This window comes from Lithobates pipiens, unplaced genomic scaffold (assembly GCF_037356315.1).
Source record: "Lithobates pipiens isolate NorthernLeopardFrog02 unplaced genomic scaffold, aLitPip1_a1.2 Scaffold_3, whole genome shotgun sequence".
In the NCBI taxonomy this organism is placed as follows: Eukaryota; Metazoa; Chordata; class Amphibia; order Anura; family Ranidae; genus Lithobates; species Lithobates pipiens.
Window position 1 is genome coordinate 249,252,284 of NW_027507790.1, and position 26,252 is coordinate 249,278,535.

Below are 26,252 nucleotides of genomic sequence, written 5' to 3' on the forward strand. Positions count from 1 at the left end.
TGCACATGCTCAGTTTGCGCCGCTACAGTCAGAGCAAAATGAGAAAAGGCAAATTTCTCATCAGCAGTATAAAGCATCTTGTGACTTCTATCAATGCCTGGTTACACCTTGTAGGAGGAATTTTCATTCTGCTCTGACTGTCCTATAAGGACACATCACCTCTTTCTGTACAGTGCTGATTGGCCCTGTGCTTATCACATGCACTCTCCCAAGAAAAAAAAAGAACTCTCTAGCAATACGCAAACTGAGCATGTGCAGAGTGCCCCCAAGGCTCTGTTCTATCAGGGGGTAGTTTGGGGACTCTGGAAGACGTGGAAGTTTAGAGAAGACAGGATCAAACAGCCTTTTTACACAATGTAGAGGATTAACCCCTTAGGGTCCACAGTGAGTATAACAAGCATGCTTTACTGTATATACAGACTGATTTTAGTGTTGTGGGTTCAGTAACACTTTAAGGCCTGAATGCTTGTGTATGTGTAATGTGATCTCTTTATATTCTTTTCCATCTTTATAAAGTTCCATTACTTTGTTATGCAGGTCTTTTGACTGTTCTTTTATACCGCCTCATGGCTCAGTGTCTAGCCTGCTTAGTGCATCCATGTGAGAGCTAACAAACTCATTAACTATTTATACACAGACACCAATTGTGATTTAAAAAAAACACAAATGTGAGAAATGAAACTTTAATTGCCATTTTAACCTGTATGTGCCACCTTCTATGTCTGTATCAAGGCCAAACATTCCAGGGTGTGTAAACTTTTTATCAGGGCCATTTGGGTGATTTCTGCTATCATTATGGTTTAAAAAGGATCTAAAAAAACTATGTGATAATAAATGGCTTCATGTGATCACTATCCTTAAATAAAAGACATGTGGCATGATCAGTCCAGGGTATGCAAACATTTTAGCTCAATTGTATATGTGAAAATGTACCTCCACATCTTAATCATCAGCTTGCAGAGCAGGCATTCTAACTGCAAACCTGCTTTTAACTTTCAGCATGTGTGCAGCAACTGTATTGACTAAGGCTATGTTTCCACTATTGCGTCCCCAAAGTTGCGCGATTTTGCCACAATTTTTTGCTGCGGCTTGAAGCAATGTCTGCGTATTCTTGAGGTCAAATCGCATCAACGTGGGACCAAAGTAGTGCAGGGACTACTTTGAAGTCGCTGTGTCTTGAAGTCACACAGATATGAACGATACTTATTGGAAATCAAGGGGTACAACTTGTCATGCGACTTTTCAGTCCCAAATCGCATGAAAAGTCGTACTAGTGGAAACCTAGCCTAAGTGAACTAAAAGAATGTCCTTATCTGCTTGCCTGGAATTTTACTGACCTAATACGAGGTTCCTGACGAGGAGAGGCTCGTCCTCCTTATAATACTCCAGCATGCCCTGGAAGTCCTTCTCGATGCGCTGTACCGTCACCTGCCTGGTCAGCTCTGGCTGCTTCCGCTCTGGTTGGACAATGTCTGGAGTGCCTGCATTGAGGGAAAACAACACCATTGCACACGTTAGAGCCATCAAAGCAATTATTGTGCACATCTCTGTGTTGAGAGGTTTTGGAGAGTTCCAGTGGTTAACTGACGAAAAGCAGAGGACAAAGAACTAATCACCAGCATTTCCTGGGCTCTCATTGTCACTAATCTATTGCCATTAATGACTTACCATTTCTTGTTCTGCACCATGTCTCTGTGTGGAGGTGGCCATCTTCGTAGAGGAGCAGGGCTTTGCTTCCTCGTGTGAGAGCTATAGCCCCCCCTTTCCAATCACCAATGGGGGTACATTCAAAAGCCACAGTTGAGGTGGTAGGAGGACACTATCATAGAATGGATGAATCAGAAGCAGGGAGATCCTTGCACTGTAGAATCTCAGGTACATCTTCCTCTCCAGCAAGGTATTTCTTTAATAAATATATTCCTAGATTGGTTGATCCTGCCAATTGTCTGTACTGCCTTTAGAGAGAGCGGCAACAGTATTCTAAAGCAGCCCATTGATGATCCATTTATTTATTTTCAACCAGCAAGTTGATGGGGGGTGGGGGAATCCTCCCTGGTGCACAAAGAGAATTCTGACAGCAGAGAGACTTCCCCGCCATCAGAATTCACTGATCAGCAATGCCGTCTATAGCCGGTGGCACTGGTAGAATGCCAAAAATCTGACGGTTGTACAGAAGTCAATAGCTAGATCGACTTCTGTACAACCACCCTGCCCATTCATGGATTGAAATTTGTCTGGTCCCTGCTAAACTGATCCCTGTATGGCTGGCTTAAAGTGGTTGTAAAGGCACAAGGTTTTTTTACCTTCTGTGTGCAGCAGCCCCGCCCCCCCAATACTTACCTGAGCCCCCTGTTGATCCAGCCATGTCCACAAGAGCCTTGCCTCTCCAGAGACTCATACTCCTGATTAGCTCCTGCTGCTGTCAATCACAGCCAGTGAGCCAATTAGGAGAGGGAGGAGGTGGGGCCGAGCCACACATCTGTGTGTGAATGGATACACAGAGCCACGGGCCGTGAGCAAGCCTGCTTGGGTGCCCCCACAGCAAGCAGCTTGCTGTGGGGGTACCTGGCAGGAGGGTGGGGCCAGGAGCTCTGGCGAGGGACCTGAGAAGAGGAGGATCTGGGTTGCTCTGTGCAAAACCATTACACAGAGCAGATAAGTATAGCATGTTTATTTTATTATTTAAAAAAGAAAAAAAAAAGACTTTAATATCACTTTAACTGATCCTCCATCTATTTTGCCTTTTTTTCCCTCAGCTAGCCACCCCGTGTGACACTATTATCAGTTTGTAGGATGCCTCCGGCACCATAAATGACAGCAGCTCCTCCAGGGAGCCTCACTATCAAAATAGACAATAGGATGGGAACTTCTTGCAGTAACGTCTACATGACAGGTCACACATGTACTGGTTTTTATTTCTCATATGCCTGAACTGGGTGCAATGGGTATACATATATGTTACTGAGAAAATCCATTCAGTATACAGAGGAGGGGGGTATTCCTCAATTTAGAGTGTTTCTTGTACTCCGGAGAATGAATAAAAGTGACAGGGGAGTGAAAGAAAGGTGACTATGTGCTGATGGTAGGGTTGCATTTAAAGTGAACATGTTACTTTGCCATACACAGGAAAAGCAATGTTCACATGTTAAGTACATCTGTGTTAAAAGGAACATGTTCACTACCGTAGCACACCTTCTGAGCTGGTTATCTGACTGCCTCTGGCTTAAACAGTTCCAAGCACTGACCCAAAGTAAGCCTAAAGGCGGTGAAGTCGAAGCAAAATCAGAAGTCTTCATCTGTGTACTCCTGGGTCATCAATCTAAAAGTATTACAGCTGTTGGATCAGCATGGAAGACAGGAAATTACTGTTTTTAGAAGGAAGGGCCAGCCATGGCAGCCTACATGTTTGCTTGGTGCAGACCTTTAACCATTTTGAATCCATATGGGCACCGAAAGGTTTAAGTCCCTGGGCTGAGATCTACCTGCACCCAGATCTCAGTACGGAGATTCACTGATTTGTCCCCTGCATACCCATAAACTAAACAGCAGAGTGCTGTTTGCCTACACCCTCCTGATTAGGACACATTTATATCAGCCTAGTATCAGCAATAGAAAATGGTCTGGACCCAAGCACTGTACCTTCTGTTTCCTGCATCCTCTTCTGATACAGCTTTAGCTGCTTCTTCAGTTTCTTCTCATTCTTCTCCGACTTCTCCAACAATTCTTTTAGGTCCTGTTAAGAAAACAGCTATGTGAACATCTCCTTAAGCTGAGGAACGTAAGGAAAATTTTGTACTTTGAAGAAGACCTCCTCCAAAACGTTATAGCGAGCATAATCTTACCAGGTTCTCATTGGTGAGTCGTGTGATTTCCTGCTGGATGCCGAACTCCACCTGAGCCTCAGGAGAGAGCTGCAGTGCCTGGAGGAGAACTTCCTGCTGCTTCTCTAGATCTTCCTTCAGAGACTCGATCTGAGAAGTCATTGCCTCCATCTCATCCTCATGCTGCTGGCTCTGGGCCTGTAGCTGAGCCTCCAGGATCCTGCGGGATACATGTGGACATTTAGATGTGACCAACTGTGACAACAATCAAAGGGTTTCCACTAGGAGAACTGTTACTCAATCAAGCCAATTTCAGGTGAACTAGGCAAGCAGGTCATGCCTGTGGGACGAGATTACGCTATTGCTGACCACTCTTGTGGTGAGAAAAAGTCACCCCATTGGAAATCATTGCTTTGACCACTTCACTCCGATCTGCTCACTTAAAACATGTATGATTTGTATGCTGAAGCAAGCCTAGCATACATGTTTATATGACAGCGGATAGACATGTGTCTAGATCATGTTCATGCTTAACAACTGTCATATGTCTATGACAAGCTTAAAAGTGGACATTTTTCTTTTAAAAAAGAATGGTGGTGGGTTGCTAAACAGCCAGCAGGGACACACAGTTCATACTGGCAGCTTATACAACGTTACCTTCACATTTGTCCCCCCTGCAGAAATAGTAGGGACCATGCACAGCCCTTGGCCCTCATCTCACAAAGCCTAGGGCCTGGGAGACCAATTGGCAGGCTTGGGCATTATCATGTGGGAGGTATGCATACTGTACATGCTATTTCTATATTCAGACCAACAATGTTCAAGGGGGTTCTGAAGAGATGAAGGTATGTGATATGTGTTGGTAATAGATGCTGTCAGCTGTCTGATCCTGCTGGTTGTTTAGAACTTCCCAACAACCACCACAGGATCACTTTATTCCTCTGAAGAAGAGGATCCACTTAAACACATCTTGCTTTCTATATACATATTCAGGCTGATTTATGAATTCTGGCCTAAAAAATACAGGAGCAAGAAAGAATGATCAACCAGGGCTTCCATCCTGCACCTGAGGATCTAGGTCAATGAATCTAATTCAAAGTTACTATGGATTTTGATTCAGCCAACCCCACCACCTTTCTGACCCACCACATATTAGACATTTTATAGGCCTCAGCAAGTATATTGGATTGTAGATTGGATATTAGGATTATCTCTGTCCCGAAATTCTCTTACTCTGTTTACAATAATGGTGGACTTAATGCGTGACATTAGATACTGTAGATCGTGCAGCCATTGTAGTCCTTTCAGCTACAGCAAGACCTCTCCTCAGCCAAGGATGAAAAGGCACTTCTTTATGGGAATTTAGCAATTAATGGGTTCCTGATGATTCATGCAATATATATATATATACACATATATACATTTACACACACACATATATACATACACACATACAGCGAGGGAAAAAAGTATTTGATCCCCTGCTTATTTTGTACGTTTGCCCACTGACAAAAAAAAGATCAGTCTATAATTTTAATGGCAGGTTTATTTGAACTGTGAGACAGAGAACAACAACAAAAATCCAGAAAAACACATTTCAAAAAAACGTATAAATTGATTTGCATTTTAATAAGTGAAATAAGTATTTGACCCCTTCGCAAAACATGACTTCGTACTTGGTAGCAAAACCCTTGTTGGCAATCACAGAGGTCAGACGTTTCTTGTAGTTGGCCACCAGGTTTGCACACATCTCAGGAGGGATTTTGTCCCACGCCTCTTTGCAGATCCTCTCCAAGTCATTAAGGTTTTGAGGCTGATGTTTGGTAACTCGAACCTTCAGCTCCCTCCACATATTTTCTGAGGGATTAAGGTCTGGAGACTGGCTAGGCCACACAAGGACCTTAATGTGCTGCTTCTTGAGCCAGTCTGTTGTTGCCTTGGCCGTGTGTTTTGTGTCATTGTCATTCTGGAATACCCACCTACGACCCATTTTCAATGCCCTGTCTGAGGGAAGGAGGTTCTCACCCAAGATTTGATGGTACATGGCCCCAGCCATCGTTCCTTTGATGCAGTGAAATTTTCCTGTCTCCTTAGCAGAAAAACACCCCCAAAGCATAATGTTTCCATTTCCACGTTCGACAGTTGGGATGGTATTCTTTGGGTCAAAGGCAGCATATTACTCCTCCTCCAAACACGGCAAGTTGAGTTGATGCCAAAGAGCTGGATTTTGGTCTCATCTGACCACAACACTTTCACCCAGTTTTCCTATGAATCATTCAGATGTTCATTCAACTTCAGATGGACCTGTACATGCGCTTTGTTGAGCGGGGGGGCCTTTGTGGGCACTGCAGGATTTCAGTCCTTCACGGCATAGTGTGTTACCAATTGTTTTCTTGGTGACTATGGTCCCAGCTGCATTGAGACCATTGACAAGATTCTCCTGTGTAGTTCTGGGCCGATTCCTCACTGTTCCCATGATCACTGAAACTCCATGAGGTGAGATCTTGCATGGAGCCCCAGACCAAGGGAGATTGACAGTTATTTTTTTCATTTGCAAATAATCACACCAACTGTTGTCACCCTTTCACCAAGCTGCTTGCCGATGGTCTTGTAGCCCATTCCAGCCTTGTGTAGGTCTACAATCTTGTGCCTGACTTTCTTGGACAGTTCTTTGGTCTTGGGCATGGTGGAGAGAGTGGAATCTGATTGATTGCTTCTGTGGAAAGGTGTCTTTTATACCAGTAGCAAGCTGAGATTAGGAGCACTCCCTTAAAGAGAGTGCTCCTAATCTCAGCTTGTTACCTGTATAGAAGACACCTGGGAACCAGAAATCCTGCTGATTGACAGGGGATTAAATACTTATTTCAGTCATTAAAATGCAAATCAATTTGAACTTTTTTTGAAATGCGTTTTTCTGGATATTTTTGTTATTTTGTCTTTCACTGTTAAAATAAGCCTACCATTAAAATTATAGACTGATCATTTATTAATCAGTGCATCCCTCACATTTTTGTAAATATTTTATTCTATCTTTTCATGTGACAACACTGAAGAAATGACACTTTGATACAAAGTAAAAGTAGTGAGTGTACAGCTTGTATAACAGTATAAATTTGCTGTCCCCTCATATTAACTCAACACCATTAATGTCTAAACCGCTGGCAACAAAATTGAGTACACCCCTAAGTGAAAATGTCCAAATTGGGCCCAATTAGCCATTTTCCCTCCCCGGTGTCATGTGACTCGTAGTGTTACAAGGTCTCAGGTGTGAATGGGGAGCAGGTGTGTAATACTTGGTGTTATTGCTCTCATTCTCTCATACTGGTCACTGGAAGTTCAACATGGCACCTCATGGCAAAGAACGATGGCCTAGGCTATAAGAAGATTGCCAAGACTCTGAAACTGAGCTGCAGCAAGGTGGCCAAGACCATACAGTGGTTTAACAGGACAGGTTACACTCAGAACAGGCCTCGCCATGGTCGACCAAAGAAGTTGAGTGCACGTGCTCAGCGTCATACCTAGAGGTTGGTCTGCATGGCTGTCCTCCCAGAAAGAAGCCTCTTCTAAATACGATGCAAAAGAAAGCCCGCAAACAGTTTGCTGAAGACAAGCAGACTAAAAGACATGGATTTCTGGAACCATGTCCTGTGGTCTGATGAGACCAAGACATTTATTTGGTTCAGATTGTGTCAAGCATGTGTGGTGGCAACCAGGTGAGGAGTACAAAGACAAGTTTGTCTTGCCTACAGCCAAGCATAGTGGTGGAAGTGTCATGGTCTGGGGCTGCATGAGTGCTGCCGGCACTGGGGAGCTACAGTTCATTGAGGGAACCATGACTGCCAACATGTACTGTGAAATACTAAAGCAGAGCATGATCCCCTCCCTTCGGAGACTGGGCAGGGCAGTATTCCAGCATGATAACGGCCCCAAACACACCTCTAAGACGACCACTGCATGAGGGTAAGGCCGCGTACACACGGGCGGACTGTCTGACGGAATTGGTCCGCTGAAACGTGTTTCAGCGGACAATCCGCTCGTGTGTGGGCTTCAGCGGACAGTCTGACGGACTAAGTCTTTCTTAATTTCCGTAATATTGTCCGTCCAAACTTGGTTTCAGCGGACAGTCCGCTCGTGAGTAGGCTAGTTCGACAGACTAAGTATGGCGCATGCTCAGAAAGAATTTACACGGCCGAAGGTTGCATTGCAGTGTATTGGACGTCGTATTTCTAGTCCCGTCGTACATGCTGTACACGTCATCGCGCAAGCTTTCGGCGGACTGTCTGTTCATCGTGTGTGGTCAAGTCCGTTCATTCGAAAGTAGGACGGACTGTCTGTCGGATTGTCTGACGGACTTAGTTGGGCAGACAGTCCGCCCGTGTGTACGCGGCCTAAAGGTGATGGACTGGCCAAGCATGTCTCCAGACCCAAACCCTATTGAGCATCTGTGGGGCATCCTCAAATGAAAGGTGGAGGAGAGCAAGGTCTCTAACCTCCACCAGCTCTGTGATGTCGTCATGAAGGAGTGGAAGAGGACTCCAGTGGCAACCTGTGAAGCTCTGGTGAACACCATGCCCAAGAGGGTTAAGGCATTGCTGGAAAATAATGGTGGCCACACAAAATATTGATACTTCGGGCCCAGTTTGGACATTTTCACTTAGGGGTGTACTCACTTTTGTTGCCAGCGGTTTAGACATTAATGGCTGTGTGTTGAGTTATTTTTAGGGGACAGCAAATTTACACTGATATACAAGCTGTACACTCACTACTTTACATTGTAGCAAAGTGTCATTTCTTCCGTGTTGTCACATGAAAAGATAGAATAAAATATTTACACAAATGTGAGGGGTGTACTCACTTTTGTGAGATACTGTGTGTGTATGTATATATATATATATATATATATATATATATATATATATATATATATATATATATATACACACACACACACACACACACACACAAATATACACACATTTCATTAAAGCCAGATGGTTAGCATTGCATCAAGCATTCTCAGAAGACGTTCAGCAATGGTGGTTACCAAATTTCCCTTAGTAAGGTTTGATTTAAAACTACAGAAATGAAAAGGAGCAGCTCAGCCGTGTCCAATATCAACCAATCAGGTTTTAATTTTCATTTTATGAGCGATACAATAATTCCAATTGGTCATTAGAGGCAACGGCTGGAGTTGGAGATCATTTGTTTTTCTATTTCTAATGAATCAAATATAAGGAGTGACAAGAGGTGAAATGAGGAAAAATAGACAGACAGACAAGGTCAGTGAAAGTAAGAAAAAAGAAAAGTCAACCTGGCCACTTGTTTTAAACCTTGATAGGCCAGGCCCAGCTCACCATCTTCATTCAGATACCCCCAGTCCTCAGTCTTTCTATAGAGAAAGGGCAGAGAGAAATAAAGCAGAAACAGGATTGGAGAGAAAGACATCAAATCAGGACAGACAGATATGCTAGAGAACGTCCACCTTTTCCATTCTCCCCACCAATCGTCACAAATCTTAGCAGTTAGTACAGAGGTAGGCAGTACAAGGCAGGGCCTCCAGGACACAACTTTGTAATAACGCCCTTTAACCCCATCTGGAATAGCTCTATTCATACCATAATCTGGGGAGGCAGTCATGTTTATAATGTCATGACACTTTTACATGAGGCTCTGGAAGTAGACAATGTTTCAGACTTGGTGGTCAATGGGAGTAATTAAATAATATAGTGCCTGTGGTCAGTAGGAGGAGGAATTGTGCACCATCATTGGTGCCAGTGGGAGGAATTATGCTTCATCGTTGGAGTTAATGGGAAGAATCGTGCCCCACTGTTGGTGTCAGTGAAAGGAATCTTGCCCCATCTTTATGTCAATTGGAAGAATCGTGACCCATTGTTGGTGTCAGCGAGAGGAATCATGCCCCAATATTGGTGTCAGTGGAAGGAATAGTGTCCCATTATTGGTGTCAGTGGAAGGATCTATGTCCTGTAATTGGTGTCAGTGGGATGGATCGTGCCCCATCATTGGTATCAGTGGGGGGGAAATAGTGGCCCTATGGTTGGTGTCAGTGAGAGGGATCCTGCTCCATCAGTGGTGTCAGTGAGAGAAGCCATACTCCATTAGTGGTGTCTGTGGGAGGAATAGTCCCCCCTCATTGGTGTCAGTGGAAAAATGAGTGCCCCCATTGGTGTCAGTGGAAGAAATAGTTCCCTACTGTTGGTGTCAGTGAAAGAAATGGTGCCTCATTGCTGGTGTCAGTGGGAAAAATAGTGCCTCATATCAGGGGGGGAAGAGCAGTGCCCCAAGGTCTGGATGAAGGGATGCAAAGGTTTGCATCCAACCTATGGGCCACAGTTTGCAGAAAACAGCACTAATCAATGTTTTTTTTTTCTATTCAATAAAAACAGTGTACGAAATTGAATTCGACTAAAAATCAGACTCTGTACAGTAGAGCTCAGAAACACATAGGGAGACTATTTGAAAGCATTTTAGAACAGTATCTGTTAGTTACATTAGGTATGTTTGCTCAGTCATTTTGGGTTTTGTGCGACCCTCTCCTTTACCACTTTTAAATAAAAATTACCTGTTGGTCTCACAGACACCATGATATGCCTCGATGGCATCATCCTGATCCATTTCTTTATCGCTGTTTGCCCAGTTTTTCTCTTTATCCTAACAAAGGAGACGAAAAAGGGTATTTTAGCCACGTACATCGCCATGTTTTAAGATACATTTTACAAACACCATAACATTAAATAAAAAGACAACATAAACATCAAATTGTTATACAATTTGCTGTTCCTTTTAATCATTATAGTCACATGACCTGTATCAGACTACATTTGCTGTAGGACCAACTGATTTTGATTCCTTTTATGACTACTGATCATACTGGGATCACAGTGCTATACTGCTAAAAACAAAAAGGAAATACACAGCAAACTTTCTGCTGTGTTTGTATTACAAGAAGTAGGAAAAAAATATCCAGCTTGGGACATTCACAGACTGGCTGTAAGCCAGACAAATTCTTCTCCAATCAGGTGACAATTGGACTAAATAAATGAGATGTAGGCAATAATAAAAACGAGAAATGCAAGCAATTGCCGTTATTAAAAATAATGAAATGGGATGATGTTCCCGAAAACCACTCGCCTTTCTGATCATTTTACTACGCTTAGTGGTCTGCAAAAAATTATTTTGTTGGTCAGCTCATAGGTTGTTTTGTAACAATTTACATACATGTAAGTGTATTTTTTTGTACATGAAACAAAAAAAGTTTTTTTAACGTGTAAATTCCATATTTTGGAGTACAGTACAGGACTGTCATGGTCGGTCCCGAGTCCCTGCAGCCCGTGGAAGACTTACCCACAATGTCGGTCCGTTGAGCGCTGATGGGTCTTCCCGGGCGCGCGTTGGCGCGATCGGACGCACGCGGGTGCGAGCTGGTACGTTCGGGCGCACGCGGGTGCGCAGAGTTGTAGACGTGCGCACGCGAGTGCGAGCTGGTACGATCGGGCGCACGCGGGTGCGCAGAGTTGCAGACGCGCGCACGCGGGTGCGCGGGGCCACGGTCGGTTGCACGGTTTGACGTGGGCACGAACAGACGTGCCGTGCGACCGTCTTTGGCGCCCAGAAGGCTTCTTAAGTGATTCACTCTAGGGGCTCGTTGCTGTCCTGTCTACAGCGTTCCTGAGAGTTGCTCTGTTTGCCTGATTGTTCCTGTCTCTGTTTACTTCGGCTTGTTCCTGATTATCCTGCCTGCTGCCTACCCTGACCTCCGGACCTCCTGACTACTCTTCTGCCTTATCCTTCGGTACCTCTGCTGCCAGCCCGTTGACGACCCGGCTTGTGACCACTCCGCTTCTGCCTGCTGTTCCACTTCGTGTTGGTGCCCACCTGCTTGCTTCCAGCTGCTGACGTCTTACCGTTCCTGAGTCACCTGACTTCGTCCTTCGCTGTCTACGCCAGTTCCTGACCAAGGCCCACCTTCACGGACTTGGCACTTGTGCCCTCTGCCCTCCAGAACCCCTGTTCTCACCTTCAGGGGGTCTCGAGCCAGAGGCTTACGAGAGGCCGCTCCCTGCACTCCGGGCTCCTACCACCAGGTACGTGACAGTACAGGACAGCCATGTCCGAGCCCACGCAGGGAGCGTCTCCAATGGACGAACTTTGCCACCATCTCGCAGGCCTCACTCAAGCGGTGAAAAGCTTACAGGAAGGCTACAGTCAACTGGAGGAACGGGTTCAGGCCCTATCCGCTTCCTCTCCTGCTCCTTCCGGATCTCCTGCTACTCCTGCTGTAGTAATGCTGCCACCCGAACCCAGGGTGCCTACACCCGAGAGATTTTCCGGAGATCGAGGGAAATTCCGGTCCTTCAGGAACTCTTGCGAACTGTTCTTTGCCCTACAGCCAAGGACTTTCTCCCTCGAGGCCACTAAGGTGGGCTTTGTGATCTCTTTGCTGACCGGTGAACCTCAGTCTTGGGCCCACCGTCTTCTCGAAAGAAAGGATCGCTCCCTCGAAACCCTGGACACCTTCTTCCAGGCCATGTCGCGGTTATACGAGGACCCACAGTTAACCGCCACCGCTGAAGCAGCTCTGCATTCGCTGCAGCAAGGCCGTCGGCCTGTAGAGGACTACGTGTCGGAGTTCCGACGCTGGAGCTCTGACACGGACTGGAATAATGCAGCATTACGTTACCAGTTCCGGATGGGCCTATCGGAACCATTAAAGGATGAGCTCGCCCGAGTAGGCATCCCAGAGACTCTAGAAGCCCTAATAGATCTGGCTATCCAAATTGACAGACGGCTGAGGGAACGCCGTCTGGAGCGGTCTACAACCACATCTCGTCCGGTCTGGATGCTTCCACGAGTCCCCATCTCTCCTCATCTCATCCCTCCTGCTACCACCACGACCAGTCAAGACCTCCCAGAGCCCATGCAACTGGGGTTACTCCGGCCTTCTTTAACGCCTGAAGAACGCCAGCGCCGTCGGGAAGGAAACCTCTGTCTCTACTGTGGTGGGTCTGGACACTTTGTGCGCAATTGCCCTGCTAAGCTCCGTAAGTCCCTCCTTGTTTCTCCTGCCCTCACATTAGACTGTCCTAGTGCTGCTTCCCATTTGACTGTGTCCATTTCTTTGCAGCTACCAGGAGGGAACGTCCAGACCAACGCCATTATTGACTCTGGTGCTTGCAGTGGCTTTATGGATTCAACCTTTGCCTCTAAACATAATATACCACTTCAGCCCAGGGCAAGGGGTCTTTCTATACACCTGGCCGATGGTTCCACTCTCAAGTCCGGACCTGTTACCCAACAGACTCAACCCCTGTTAACTACAATTGCTGGAGTCCATCAAGAATTACTCTGCCTGGACATTATCACCTCTCCCCTCTTCCCTATCATTCTCGGCATGCCCTGGCTGAGGGCACATAACCCCTGTGTTGACTGGACCACTGGGGAGCTGAGATTTCCTTCTCCTTACTGCCTCCAACACTGCCTTCCGGGAACCGACCAGGCCTCTTCTTCTTCCTTGTTCTGTCTGGAAGCTGACGAAGAAACCCGCCAAGTTGTACCCGCTGTCTACCACGATTTCCTAGACGTGTTTAGCAAGAAGGGAGCAGAGACCTTACCCCCTCACAGGCCATATGACTGCCCCATTGAATTACTTCCTGGGGCAGAAATTCCTTTTGGGAGGATCTTTCCGCTGTCTGAAACTGAGTTGATGGCTCTGAAGTCTTATTTGGACGATAACCTCAGGAAGGGATTTATCCGTCCCTCCACTTCTCCGGCAGGGGCAGGGATCTTTTTCGTGGAAAAAAAGGATCAGACCCTGCGCCCTTGCATTGACTACCGGGCCCTTAATAAAATAACGATCAAAAACCGTTACCCCCTACCACTCGTACCGGAGCTTTTTCAGAGACTGGGGTCAGCAGCAGTATTTTCAAAACTGGATCTCCGGGGGGCTTACAATCTGGTCCGCATCCGTGATGGTGATGAGTGGAAGACGGCTTTTCGTACTCGCTTCGGGCACTTCGAGTACCTTGTCATGCCTTTTGGATTATGCAACGCTCCCGCCACGTTCCAACATTTTATTAATGACATTTTCAAGGATTACCTAGACCTGTTCGTCATCACTTACTTGGACGATATTCTGATCTTCTCCTCCTCTCTGGCAGAGCACCGGGAGCATGTCAGGAAGGTGCTATCCCGACTTCGTCTGCATGGGTTATACGCCAAACCGGAGAAATGTACCTTTGAGCAGTCTAGTATTCAATTCCTGGGGTTGATAATCTCTGTAGATGGCATCGAGATGGACCCTCAGAAGGTTTCCGCTATCCGGGATTGGCCCGCTCCCACTGACAGAAAAGGCGTCCAGCGTTTCATAGGATTCGCAAATTTCTATAGAAAATTTATCAAGGGGTTCTCTACTATCATTGCCCCCATCACCAGATTGACCAGGCAGAGTCTAAAATTCCAATGGTCTCCAGAAGCTCAGAAAGCCTTCTCCACCCTGAAGGACTTATTCGTGTCAGCTACCATCCTCAAACACCCCGATCCAACCCGGCCCTATATTTTAGAGGTTGATGCCTCTGAGATCGCGGTTGGGGCGATTCTCTCCCAGAGACATGGTCCTAGGGCCCGCTTACACCCGGTGCCATTTTTCTCCCGCAAATTAACGGAGGCAGAAGCAAACTATGATGTCGGAGATCGAGAGCTATTGGCCATTAAAGCGGCTCTCGAGGAATGGCGTTACCTACTGGAGGGAGCTACGCATCCAATCCTTATCTATACGGATCACAGGAACCTGGAATACTTGAAATCCGCTAAGAGGTTGAAACCACGCCAAGCCAGATGGGCTCTTTTCTTTTCCAGGTTCCTGTTCCACATAACGTATCGTCCGGGTTCCAAGAACACCAAACCGGACGCCCTGTCCCGAATGTACAATGAACCGGAGACTACTCCACACCCGGATACCATCTTGGCCTCAGGGAACTTTCTTTTTCTTCAGGCCGATTTATTGTCCCTGATCAAACAAGCCTCCGTGGGTGCCACTCCTCCGCCAAATGTCACGCTTCTGACCCAAGACGAACTTCTCTGGCATGAAGATAAAATTTTTGTCCCCCAGGAAGCTCGGGTATCAGTCCTCAGTGCATGCCATGACCACCCGTTGGCCGGTCATTTCGGCGCCTTCAAGACTACCGAGTTGGTCAAGCGCTCCTTTTGGTGGCCCCAGCTGAGAGCCGATTGCAAGAGGTATGTGGAAACTTGTGTCATTTGCACCCGTAATAAGAACAGCAAGTCCAGGGCCTGGGGTCTGATGAAGCCATTACCTGTTCCAGAGAGGCCCTGGCGAATGATTTCGATGGATTTCATCGTAGAACTTCCTCCATCAGAAGGTCACTCCACTATCTTCGTGGTGGTGGATAGGCTAACGAAGATGGCCCACTTCCTGCCAATGAAGGGCACCCCGTCTGCTGCAGAGACCGCTGAGGTTTTTATTAAGGAAATCGTGAGGCTGCACGGTGTTCCCGCGAATATTATCTCGGATCGGGGTGTGCAGTTCACATCCAAGTTTTGGAGAGCTCTCTGCAGGGCTTTAAAGATTGACCTCTGTCTTTCATCGGCCTACCACCCGCAGACCAACGGGCAAACAGAGCGGACAAACCAGACGCTAGAGCAATACTTACGCTGCTTTTCGTCCTTCTCCCAGGACGACTGGACTTCCTTGCTCCCGTTAGCGGAGTTCGCTTACAACAATTCCATCCATTCTGCCATTAGTCAGTCTCCATTCTTTGCTAATTACGGCTTCCACCCTTCATTTTTGTCCCAAGACCTGCCTGAAAGCCCGGTACCTGCTGTCCAGGAGAGTATCAACTTCTTTAGCGCCAATAATAAGCTTCTGCAGGAGACCTTGGCGAAAACTCAAAAACGTAATAAGGAAATCTTTGACAGGAAAAGAAGGGGGGAGCTTGAACTTAAAATTGGAGACCAGGTGTGGCTCTCCACACTAAACCTGAAGATGGCCTGCCCTACCAAGAAGTTGGGACCAAGGTTTGTGGGTCCCTTCCCTATTATTAGAAAAATTAACGAGGTAACTTTTGAGTTGAAATTGCCTGAGTCTTTCCGGATTCACCCCGTGTTCCATGTGGCGTTACTCAAGCCAGCCGTCCCAGACCCCTTTGTCAGCCGGAGGATTGTCCCACCGGAACCTGTGGTCGTCGACGGTGAAATCGAATACGAGGTGGAGTCTATCCTGGACTGCAGGCGTAGACGGAATCAAGTCCAGTTCCTGGTAAAATGGAAGGGGTACGGACCTGAGGAGAATTCTTGGGAACCTGAATCCAACCTTCATGCCGAAAGATTGATTCTCGCCTTCAGAAGGGCCCATCCTGATAGAATAGCCCAATTGGGCATCCGGAGGCTGCCCCTCGGGGGGGGGCAATGTCATGGTCGGTCCCGAGTCCCTGCAGCCCGTGGAAGACTTACCCACAATGTCGGTCCGTTGAGCGCTGATGGGTCTTCCCGGGCGCGCGTTGGCGCGATCGGACGCACGCGGGTGCGAGCTGGTACGATCGGGCGCACGCGGGTGCGCAGAGTTGCAGACGCGCGCACGCGGGTGCGCGGGGCCACGGTCGGTTGCACGGTTTGACGTGGGCACGAACAGACGTGCCGTGCGACCGTCTTTGGCGCCCAGAAGGCTTCTTAAGTGATTCACTCTAGGGGCTCGTTGCTGTCCTGTCTACAGCGTTCCTGAGAGTTGCTCTGTTTGCCTGATTGTTCCTGTCTCTGTTTACTTCGGCTTGTTCCTGATTATCCTGCCTGCTGCCTGCCCTGACCTCCGGACCTCCTGACTACTCTTCTGCCTTATCCTTCGGTACCTCTGCTGCCAGCCCGTTGACGACCCGGCTTGTGACCACTCCGCTTCTGCCTGCTGTTCCACTTCGTGTTGGTGCCCACCTGCTTGCTTCCAGCTGCTGACGTCTTACCGTTCCTGAGTCACCTGACTTCGTCCTTCGCTGTCTACGCCAGTTCCTGACCAAGGCCCACCTTCACGGACTTGGCACTTGTGCCCTCTGCCCTCCAGAACCCCTGTTCTCACCTTCAGGGGGTCTCGAGCCAGAGGCTTACGAGAGGCCGCTCCCTGCACTCCGGGCTCCTACCACCAGGTACGTGACAAGGACACAGGTTGAATATTTATAGACCCTGGGTTATAGGCTCGTACCTTCATGTTAATGGACTCTGGAAAGCTTTTGAGGTCCTCCCTTTAATTCAACCCTACTCAGTAAAGTCCTCCATTTTTACCAAGCAATGTAGAGTAAAAAATGAACAGAGGGGAGAGTGACCCGAGTCCTGCACTGTTCTCCAAGATATTCCTTTCATCTTAATCGTACAGTGCAGTACAGAACACAGGCTGAATATCCATAGACCCTGGGATGTCCTCAAGCAATGAAATAGAAGGGTAAGGAACAACTAGGCAAAAAGGATTTGCGCTAACAGGCCGAGCAGACCCAAATTCAGAGTGCTGCTGCAAGGTCGTTTGCTTGGTATGAACCTGGTAGAAAAGGTATGAACAGAGGACCAGGTGGCAGCCTTACAAAGCTGGGCAACTGAGGCTTGATGTTAAAACGACCCATTGATCTGCTGGCATAAGTGCAGAAAAAGCACAGGAGTTTTGCCCTGTACAGTGCAATCTTAGGTAAGTTGTGTTATCTGTCTAGAGATGGTGGATTTGGAAACAGACTGTTCCTTGCAAGGTCCTTAAAGTAGGTGAATAGGGAGTCCGTCTTCCTGATAGATGCTGTTGCTTTGAAGTAGACTGATGGCCCAGACTACATCAAAGCAGCGAAGAGCAATTTTCTTTGGGTGCTTTAAAGCAGGGCATAAAGAGGGAAGGACTATGTCTTTATGAAGGTGGAAGAGTAATACCACCTTAGGAAGAAAAGATAGTCTTGGGGAATCTGAGGAATCGAAACACTCCTCCTCATCTGTTATCACAGTCTAGTGATATGGCTTCCCCATAGGCAAGGCTGGGTTTGAGAACCACAAAACTAGGGAATTCTTTGCTTAGCTGGATCTGAGAATGAGTAGGTCGAGAGAACGAACCTGCCTCAAATGAAATTGGATGCATGGGACAGCCTCAAAAGGAGGCCAACGTGAGACCCCAAATCTCATGGAGAATCTCACAGATTCACAGCTCTTTGATCTCATATCCCGAGTGTGAATTCTGAGAGAGAGCAGTTATTTCTTTGGAAAGAAGACTATTGCGTGGGCTGTGTTCATATTTAGGCCCAAGTATTCCAGGCAAAGAGAAGGTTGGGAAACAGATTTTTGGAAGTTGATCACCCAGCTGAAAGCCTAAAGCTTCTGAATTGTCATGTGGGCATTTTTCAGATAGATGTAAGGGGGATGAGTCCTTCAGAAGAAGGTTGTCTAGACAACCTGTGTCCTGGATGCCCTGAGTTCTTAAAAGTGCCAGAAGAGGTGCGAAGGACTACTCTGGGACAAAAGAGAGGCCAAACGTCAGTGTGATAAACTGGAAGTGACTGTCTGCTACTGCAAAGCGTAGAAAGGCACGGATGGGGTGGATAAATGAGAATATGCAGGTGGGCATCTTGAATGCCTACAGGTGCCATGTATTGCCTTTGTCTCAGAGGGGCAGTAAATGACTTGTGGATTCAAAGTGTAATTTTGGAATTTGAAGGTATTTGTTTAGGGATTTTAGGTCCAGGATATGATTAATACCACTGTTGGGCGCCCGTACTAGAATCCATTAAACATGTCCTTTATTGTACTGGTACAACTACTCCCTGGAACAAGAAATGGCATTTGGCAAATCTGACTGTCCCTAGGAAGATTTTGGCTCATTTGAAAGTAGAAATCATTGAAGGGTTTGGTTTTGAACTTTTATATGTTGTACCCCTATTGAGCCAACAGGTCTGTGACCTCTGTAACACAGAGCTAGGCAAACTGTGACAGATCTCCTCCCAATCTGGGGGGGCTTTGTGAACCAATCCCACCTCTACATTGGGCGTTGGGTAAGACAGGGTGGGCTTTGTGAACCAAGTATAGTGCTGAAAGGAAGGGCAGAACTTAGGCTTAGAAGTTGAAGCCGGTATACAATATTGTAGTGCTCTGTGTTTTGAGGTGGTGGGGGCAACTGAGAAAAGGGATTTGGAGCCTTTCCACTGGGGAAGAGGACATTTCCTCCTGTCACATCTTGAATGAATTTGTCAAATGCCTTACCACAGAGATGCCCTCCTTCAACTGTACGATTGAGATACGATTGTCATATGTCTGATAAATCTTTGCTGTTTCAGATGAAAGTTCATCCCAAGCTTTTTTTTTATGCTTTTCAAACAACCGTCACCAGTGTTTTTTTATTTTTTTTATTTTTAAGGCTGTAGTAAGACACCCTGAGTGAAACCAAATAACCTGTCTCTAGGTTGTGGGATAAAAAGAGCAATGATGGCATACATGGGGGCAACATAGGAAAAGGTAATGCCAGTATTCCAATGCTGTAAGGTCACAGTTTCTTTGGTTTCCTTTATCTACAGTAAAGTATTTTTATTTTTTTTACATATAGGGAAGGATATTTTTTTTTTAAATTCCTTGTTAAAGCAGGCATGCCCTTTGCTCATGCAGGGTAAAACAACAGGTTTGCTTAGCACCTCACTCACTCCTTTCCTAGATGCCAATACAGGTACATACCCCAACAGCACTGGGCCGATCCCTAAATGGTAGAGCTGTCATATGAGGACATGTACTCCTGGGTTGGGGGAATTGTAGAGACCCTGCTTTGCCAAGTATGGAAAAGCACAAGTTTACTTGCCACTTACCACATTCTTCTCCGAGTCTTTCTGCTGAGCAGAGTTTACAATCTGCGTCCTGAGAATGAGAATCTCTTCTTTGCGCACTTCCAGTTCCTCGTGGGCGGATTTCAGCTGGTTCAGTAAAAGAGTGTAACTGCTGGACTCCTCATTAGAGTCTTCCTCATTTGCTGCATCCGCAATGGCTTTCCTAAGCTCATTCAGGTCATTCTTGAGCTTCTTATTCTCAGATTCCAGCTCTTGCCTCTGCAATATAGATATGGATGAGGAGAATAGTCAGTAAATGATTTCTGATTTTTGTGTAAAGAAATATACTATAGGCTTTGATGAGTAAGTTTACTACTGCACCCCAAACAATGAGAAAAAGGCAATATTCTCAAAATACAGCGCTCCTAAAACCCATAACAGAATAAAGTGCTCCTGTGCGTTAATTACAACACATAATAAAGTTAATTACAGAGTGCATTCACTATAATACAATGCTCAAAAAAAGTAACTCTTTGAAAACACATGGATGCTAATCAAGCTCCACAATGCCAAGTAGAGGACGTTGGGCCCTCAGGCCACCCTCATGAAGTCTGTTTCTGATTGTTTGGTCAGAGACAGTCCCCACCAGTGACCTGCTTGGAGGTCATTTTGTAGGGCTCTGGCAGTGCTCATTCTGTTTCTCCTTGCACAAAGGAGCAGATACTGGTCCTGCTGGTAGGTTAAGGACCTTCTACAGCCCTGTCCAGCTCTCCTAGAGTAACTGTCTCCTGGAATCTCCTCCATGCTCTTAAGACTGTGCTGGGAGACGCAGCAAAACTTCTGGCAATGGCATGTATTGATGTGCCATCCTGGAAGAGTTGGACTGCCTGTGCAACCTCTATAGGGTCCAGATACCGCCTCATGCTACCAGTAATGACACTGATCCTAGCCAAATGCAAAACTAGTGAAAAAAAAGTCAGAAAAGAGGAGTAGAAAAAAAAATGTCGGTGGCCTCCACCTGTAAATCCATTCCTGTTTTGGAGGTCATCTCTGTGTTGCCCATCTAGTGCATCTGATAATTTAATTAACGCCAAAGCAGCTGAAATTGATTACCAACCCCCTCTACTACTTAACTGACCAGATCAATATCCTAGGAGTTTAATTGACTTGATGCTAATCTCTGATTAAAAAGTGTTCCTTTAATTTTTTTGGAGAAGTGTATAATGCCAATATCCAATTATGTACTTCAAAATAGTGCTTAAAAAATGTGCCTTCAAAATGCCAATCTCAGAAAAAATCCTTATCAATATAATGTGTAGTATTCACTCTATAAAAGTACTCAGGCCGTTATGTGCAAAAAATAGTTCCTTAATATAGTAGTTCCTTCCATGCTTCAATCCACCACCGCAAATTCAATGGAATTTCTTATGTTCAGCGAGGTCAGACAAGTTGAATCCCAAGTTTCTGTAGTGTGAACCGGCACTTAATGTACACAACTGAAGTTGCTCCTAATTCAGAAAAGGTTCCTGTACTACTTCAAGGCGACGTCTAGGCAACTTGTACACATAGATTTCAATGGAAGTTGCCTCCAAGTCGGATCGCCATCCTCTAGATTGAAGCGACTTTACAGGAAAAAGAAAATAATTTACCCAGGTATTTCCCATGTTTACCCAGGCAGCCCCCTCCCTCCCACAGAGGCGATTATTCTGTGATTGGCCACAGCCAAAGTCACCTGTCCTGGAGGCAACTTTAAGTCGCATTGTAAGTTGCACAGTCACGTTGAAGTCGCCTCCAAATCACCTTGCAAAGTTGCGCTGTAAGTCGGGTTGCACCTGTGTGAACCGGCACAAACCTTTTCTGAAAACGGAGCGACTTCAGTAGTGTAAAAAAAAATACTGAAGTCGATCCGTTTTCAGAAAAGGTTTGTGCCGGTTCACACAGGGCCAACCCGACTTACAGCGCAACTTTGCAAGGCGATTTGGAGGCTACTTCAGCTTGACTTTGCGCAATTTACAACCCGACTTAAAGTTTCCCCCAGGACAGGCGACTTTGGCTGTGGCCAATTACAGAATAATCAGATATGTGGGAGGGAGGGGGCTGCTGGGTAAATGTGGGAAGTATTTTCTTTTACAGTACTGAAGTCGCTCCATTTTCAGAAAAGGTTTGTGGCGGCTCTCATTCACTTTAATGGTATTTCTTATGTCCAGCGACTTGAGGTCTGACAAGTTGGATCCCAAGTCGCTGTAGTGTGAACCGGCACCAAGTATAAATGTTTTGTCTGAATAGGTGGCAAGACATAACTATACTGATCTAAAAAATATCATAAAGGAATGTTTCTCTCCACCTCTATTAATCTTTTGGTATAGGGCAGGGATCTCCAAACTTCGACTCACCAGCTGTTGCGGAACTACACCTCCCAACAGGCATTGTAAATCTCTGACATTAACAGACATGACTAGGCATGATGGGAATTGTAGTTCCTGAACGACTGGAGGGCCATAGTTTGGAGACCCCTGGTATAGGGGATCTAGGTGATCCAGATTTTGTGCTTTTGTATGTAAATTTACAATTAACTCAATAAAAAATGTATATTTAAAAAAAAAAAAAAAAAAGTTAAGAACTTTAAACCTAGCTAGAGTTTGACTTTAGTGTATAAAAGGAATGTTTATACCCTGAGATGCTCCTTGTAACAAATGAGTTCATTACAGAAGCCATAGAGCTACACTGCTTCTCTGTGAACACTGATTGATAGTGCATAAGACAGGAGAAGACGGCAGCTATTGGCTGAGCATCACACGGGATGACAGTACATTACTTACATAGCGCTCGGCTGCTCTCTGATCTGTGCCTGGGGAGAGATGCGAGTCCCGAGCGGCTTTATTACTTTTACTCATTAGTCTCTGTGATGTACAGAAGCTGCCACTGCTGCAACTCCTTCTAATCACATGCTAAGAAATATTCTGACCTCTACAGGGGAAGAGCTGTTGTCATCTACCCAATACATTAGGCCGGATGTATTTAAATAGTTTGTGCCGCAAATGTGCGTTAAGTCCTCATGCACAATTCCCCCTACCCTGAGGACAGTAAAGTCTAACCATGGGCTTAATCTGATATCACACATTGGATGCATCTGTCTATAGCAGCGGTCTCCAAACTGAGGCCCTGGGGCCGGATTAGGCCTTTTGCTTGCCTTTATCCGGCCCTTGAGACATTTTTCCTGCCTCCGACACCAACATTTGGGCACTCTTTCTTCCACTGACACCAATGATGGGGCATTATTTCTCCTACTAATACCAACAATGGGACACTATTTCTTTCCAATGACTCCAACAATGGAGCATAATTCCTTCCACTGACAAGAATGGGCCACTATGTCTCCTACTGACACCAACTATTTCTCCTGCTAATACCAAAGATGGGGCATTGTTTACTTTCACAGGGCACCCCCCCCCCCCCCCCAAAGTCTGAAGGACAGTAAACTGGCCCTTTCTCTAGAAAGTTTGGAGACCCCTAGTCTATAGCAATAACACAACAGTTTTTGTTTTTCTGAATCCCCTCTGTAACATAGTTTTAGATCCTGTAGATCCTGCCAGTAGATGAGATGCACTGTTGATGCTAGATAATGATACCCTGATGGGTTTACTTCCTTTTTGTCTCCCTGCAAAGGTAATTTATAAATACCATACTGGTGACTCCACAATAGGGATAAAACTTTTATGAGGAAGGTGGTTTAACCAGACACGTGGCCACTGATTAAAAATTAGAAGAAACGAGGTTTAACCATAAACTGCGTAGAGGGTTCTTTACTGTAAGAGCGGCAAGGATGTGGAATTCCCTTCCACAGGCGGTGGTCTCAGCGGGGGGCATCGATAGTTTCAAGAAACTATTAGATAAGCACCTGAACAACCACAACATCCAGGGATATACAATGTAATAATGACATATAATCACACACATAGGTTGTACTTGATGGACTTGTGTCTTTTTTCAACCTTGCCTACTATGTAATTATGTAAATCTGACCTGGGCACATATCTGTAGTGTTTACCTATCTCTCGCCTAAGTGCCGTGTCTTTCTCCTGCTCCATTCCTCTGTTATCAGTATGATAACTTCTGACAAGTTTTCCGACACATGAGATAAAAGCAGCTGGAAATTTGTGTCGGGGAGGGAACGTAGAGACAGATAAGCAGAGAACTTGTCTATTCACAGCACAGCTCTGCATGTTACTTCTTTCCTCTGCCTATGTGGAAAGGGGTATGTGTGTGTGTCCCTTTCCTCCAATCAGCTCACACATAATGTATGCCCAGATGCCCCTCCCACTGCTGAAACAGGAAGAAAAAAAATTCTAATGTGATCTGCTCTTTCTAAAGAATGTAGAAAAGTAAGTTACCTTCAGGTTGTTGTAGGCGATGTCTGTGTCACGATCCGTGTCATTTGATGTTTCAATGACCTGAGTAGATAGAGGACACCAGCTTCAGTAGGTGTCATGGAGAAAGACATGAATATAATCAGCAGACACAATCACTCTCATTACCTGCGGCTTGTTATTTTCTTGCTGCTCCTTCTCTTTCTTCTCCAACTGGTTCTGCAGTTTCTTCCTCTCCAGTTCCAGCTCCCTCACCCTCTTCTGAAGTTTCAGGAACAGAGTCATGTCCATCGCAGCCTTCTCCAGCCCGGCTTCCTGTGCCATAATAAGAACACATTGTTAAAGTGTATTCCCATATTTGCATTATAAATGCACTATGGGTCCAGATGAGGCCTATATATTCAGGACCTTATATGACTGTATTCAATTGTCTGGGGAAAAAGTATTGGAGCAGGGTGATGATCCTCAGTCAAGTTCAATCCCTGGTTAGACTTATTTCAATCTTACACAGAGCCTCTTCTTTGTATTCCCTGAACTGAACAGAATGGCAGGGCAATGAAGGAAAGCCAAGTATGTAATATTGGGGAGGGGGTCATTAAAGTGCAACTGTGGCCAGACATGGGACATTCAGATATTCAAAAATTCTTAACAAGCAGTAAATGAGCATTCAAAAGAAGTCCTCATTGACCTCTGTAGCTGCAACAACTCTGGAGTAGTTCACCCTCAAAATCAAGAGCAGAAGCACTTGTACTTTAAGCAACCTGCCCCATTCTCAAATCCCAGAAGTGACTCTGCATCTCAGCTCACCCAGTCTCCCTCTCCCAGCAGTAACTCAGCTCCACCTGCTCCCCCCTTTCCAGTAGTAACTCAGCAGTTCTGCTCCACCTGCTCTCCTCTCCCCAGCAGCAACTCAGCAGCTCAGCAGCTCTGCTCCACATGCTCCCCCCTCCCTAGCAGCTCTGTTCCACCTGCTCCCCCCTCCCCAGCAGTAACTCAGCAGCTCTGCTCCGCCTGCTCCCCCCTTCCCAGCGGTAACTCAGCAGCTCTGCTCCACCTGCTTCCCCCTTCCCAGCAGTAACTCAGAAGCTCTTCTCCATCTGCTCCCCCCTCCCGAGCAGTAACTCAGCAGCTCTGCTCCACATGCTCCCCCCTCCCCAGCAGTAACTCTGCAGCTCTGCTCCACCTGCTCCCCCCTTCCCAGCGGTAACTCAGCAGCTCTGCTCCACCTGCTTCCCCCTTTCCAGCAGTAACTCAGCAGCTCTGCTCCACCTGCTTCCCCCTTTCCAGCAGTAACTCAGCAGCTCTGCTCCACCTGCTTCCCCCTTTCCAGCAGTAACTCAGCAGCTCTGCTTCACCTGCTTCCCCCCTTCTCAGCAGTAACTCAGCAGCTCTGCTCCCCCTTACCAGCAGTAACTCAGCAGCTCTGCTGCACCTGCTCCCCCTTCCCAGCAGTAACTCAGAAGCTCCGCTCCACCTGCTCCCCCCTTCCCAGCAGTAACTCGGGAGCTCTGCTCCAACTGCTCTTCCTTCCCAGCAGTAACTCAGGAGCTCTGCTCTACCTGCCCCCCTTCCCGGCAGTAACTCAGCAGCTCTGCTCTACCTGCTCCCCCTTCCCTGCAGTAACTCAGCAGCTCTTCTCCATCTGCTCCACCCTTCCCAGCAGTAACTTAGCAGCTCTGCTCCACCTGCTCCTTCCCCTTCCCAGTAGTAACTCCCCTGGGGGCAAAGAACACTAAGACCCAACTTCAACGACTTCAGTACTAGTGATGGACGAACTTCCGACGGGACGTTTCGCGAACGCGAAACGCGAACGGACACAAACGTTCGCGAAAACGACCGTTCGCCGCGGGCTCCATTGACTTCAATGGGAGGCGAATTTCGCAAACCTTTAGGTCGAATTTGCGGCCACGGGGTAATTATTAGGGGGTAGCACGTAGTCCCACCACCTGGACAATAGCATAATACATGTATGAGGTGAATTTGGGATCGATAACTACAAGCATTTTTTTTTTATTTGGGAAATTGTTCTGACAATTCAGGACTATGGAGCTAATGAAGGCAATGGAGGAGAGGGAAGGTCAGGGACCAGGGTAGGCAAACAAGAGGGTGCAGGAGATACAGAGCACTGACAGCAGCACCGTAATACAGAGCACTGACATCAGCACCGTGACATACAGCGCTGACAGCAGCTCCGTGACATACAGCGCTGACAGCAGCTCCGTGACATACAGCGCTGACAGCATCTCCGTGACATACAGCGCTGACAGCAG

The 26,252-nt window shown here is 46.5% G+C and overlaps 1 protein-coding gene across 2 annotated transcripts in view; it reads right to left on the minus strand.

Annotated features, from left to right (window-relative positions):
- Positions 1-26,252, minus strand: part of MYO5B (myosin VB) — a 382,616-nt gene that overhangs the window by 25,485 nt on the left and 330,879 nt on the right. The window contains exons 26-33 of one of the 2 annotated variants that reach the window (XM_077463012.1): positions 24,151-24,297; positions 24,007-24,066; positions 19,658-19,894; positions 10,402-10,490; positions 9,133-9,210; positions 3,843-4,041; positions 3,640-3,733; positions 1,338-1,481 (exon numbers count right to left, since the gene is read on the minus strand). In XM_077463012.1, coding sequence (XP_077319138.1) covers positions 1,338-1,481; positions 3,640-3,733; positions 3,843-4,041; positions 9,133-9,210; positions 10,402-10,490; positions 19,658-19,894; positions 24,007-24,066; positions 24,151-24,297 — 1,048 coding nt within the window. The remainder of the gene's footprint in view (positions 1-1,337; positions 1,482-3,639; positions 3,734-3,842; positions 4,042-9,132; positions 9,211-10,401; positions 10,491-19,657; positions 19,895-24,006; positions 24,067-24,150; positions 24,298-26,252) is intronic. The other variant, XM_077463013.1, reaches the window with a different exon arrangement.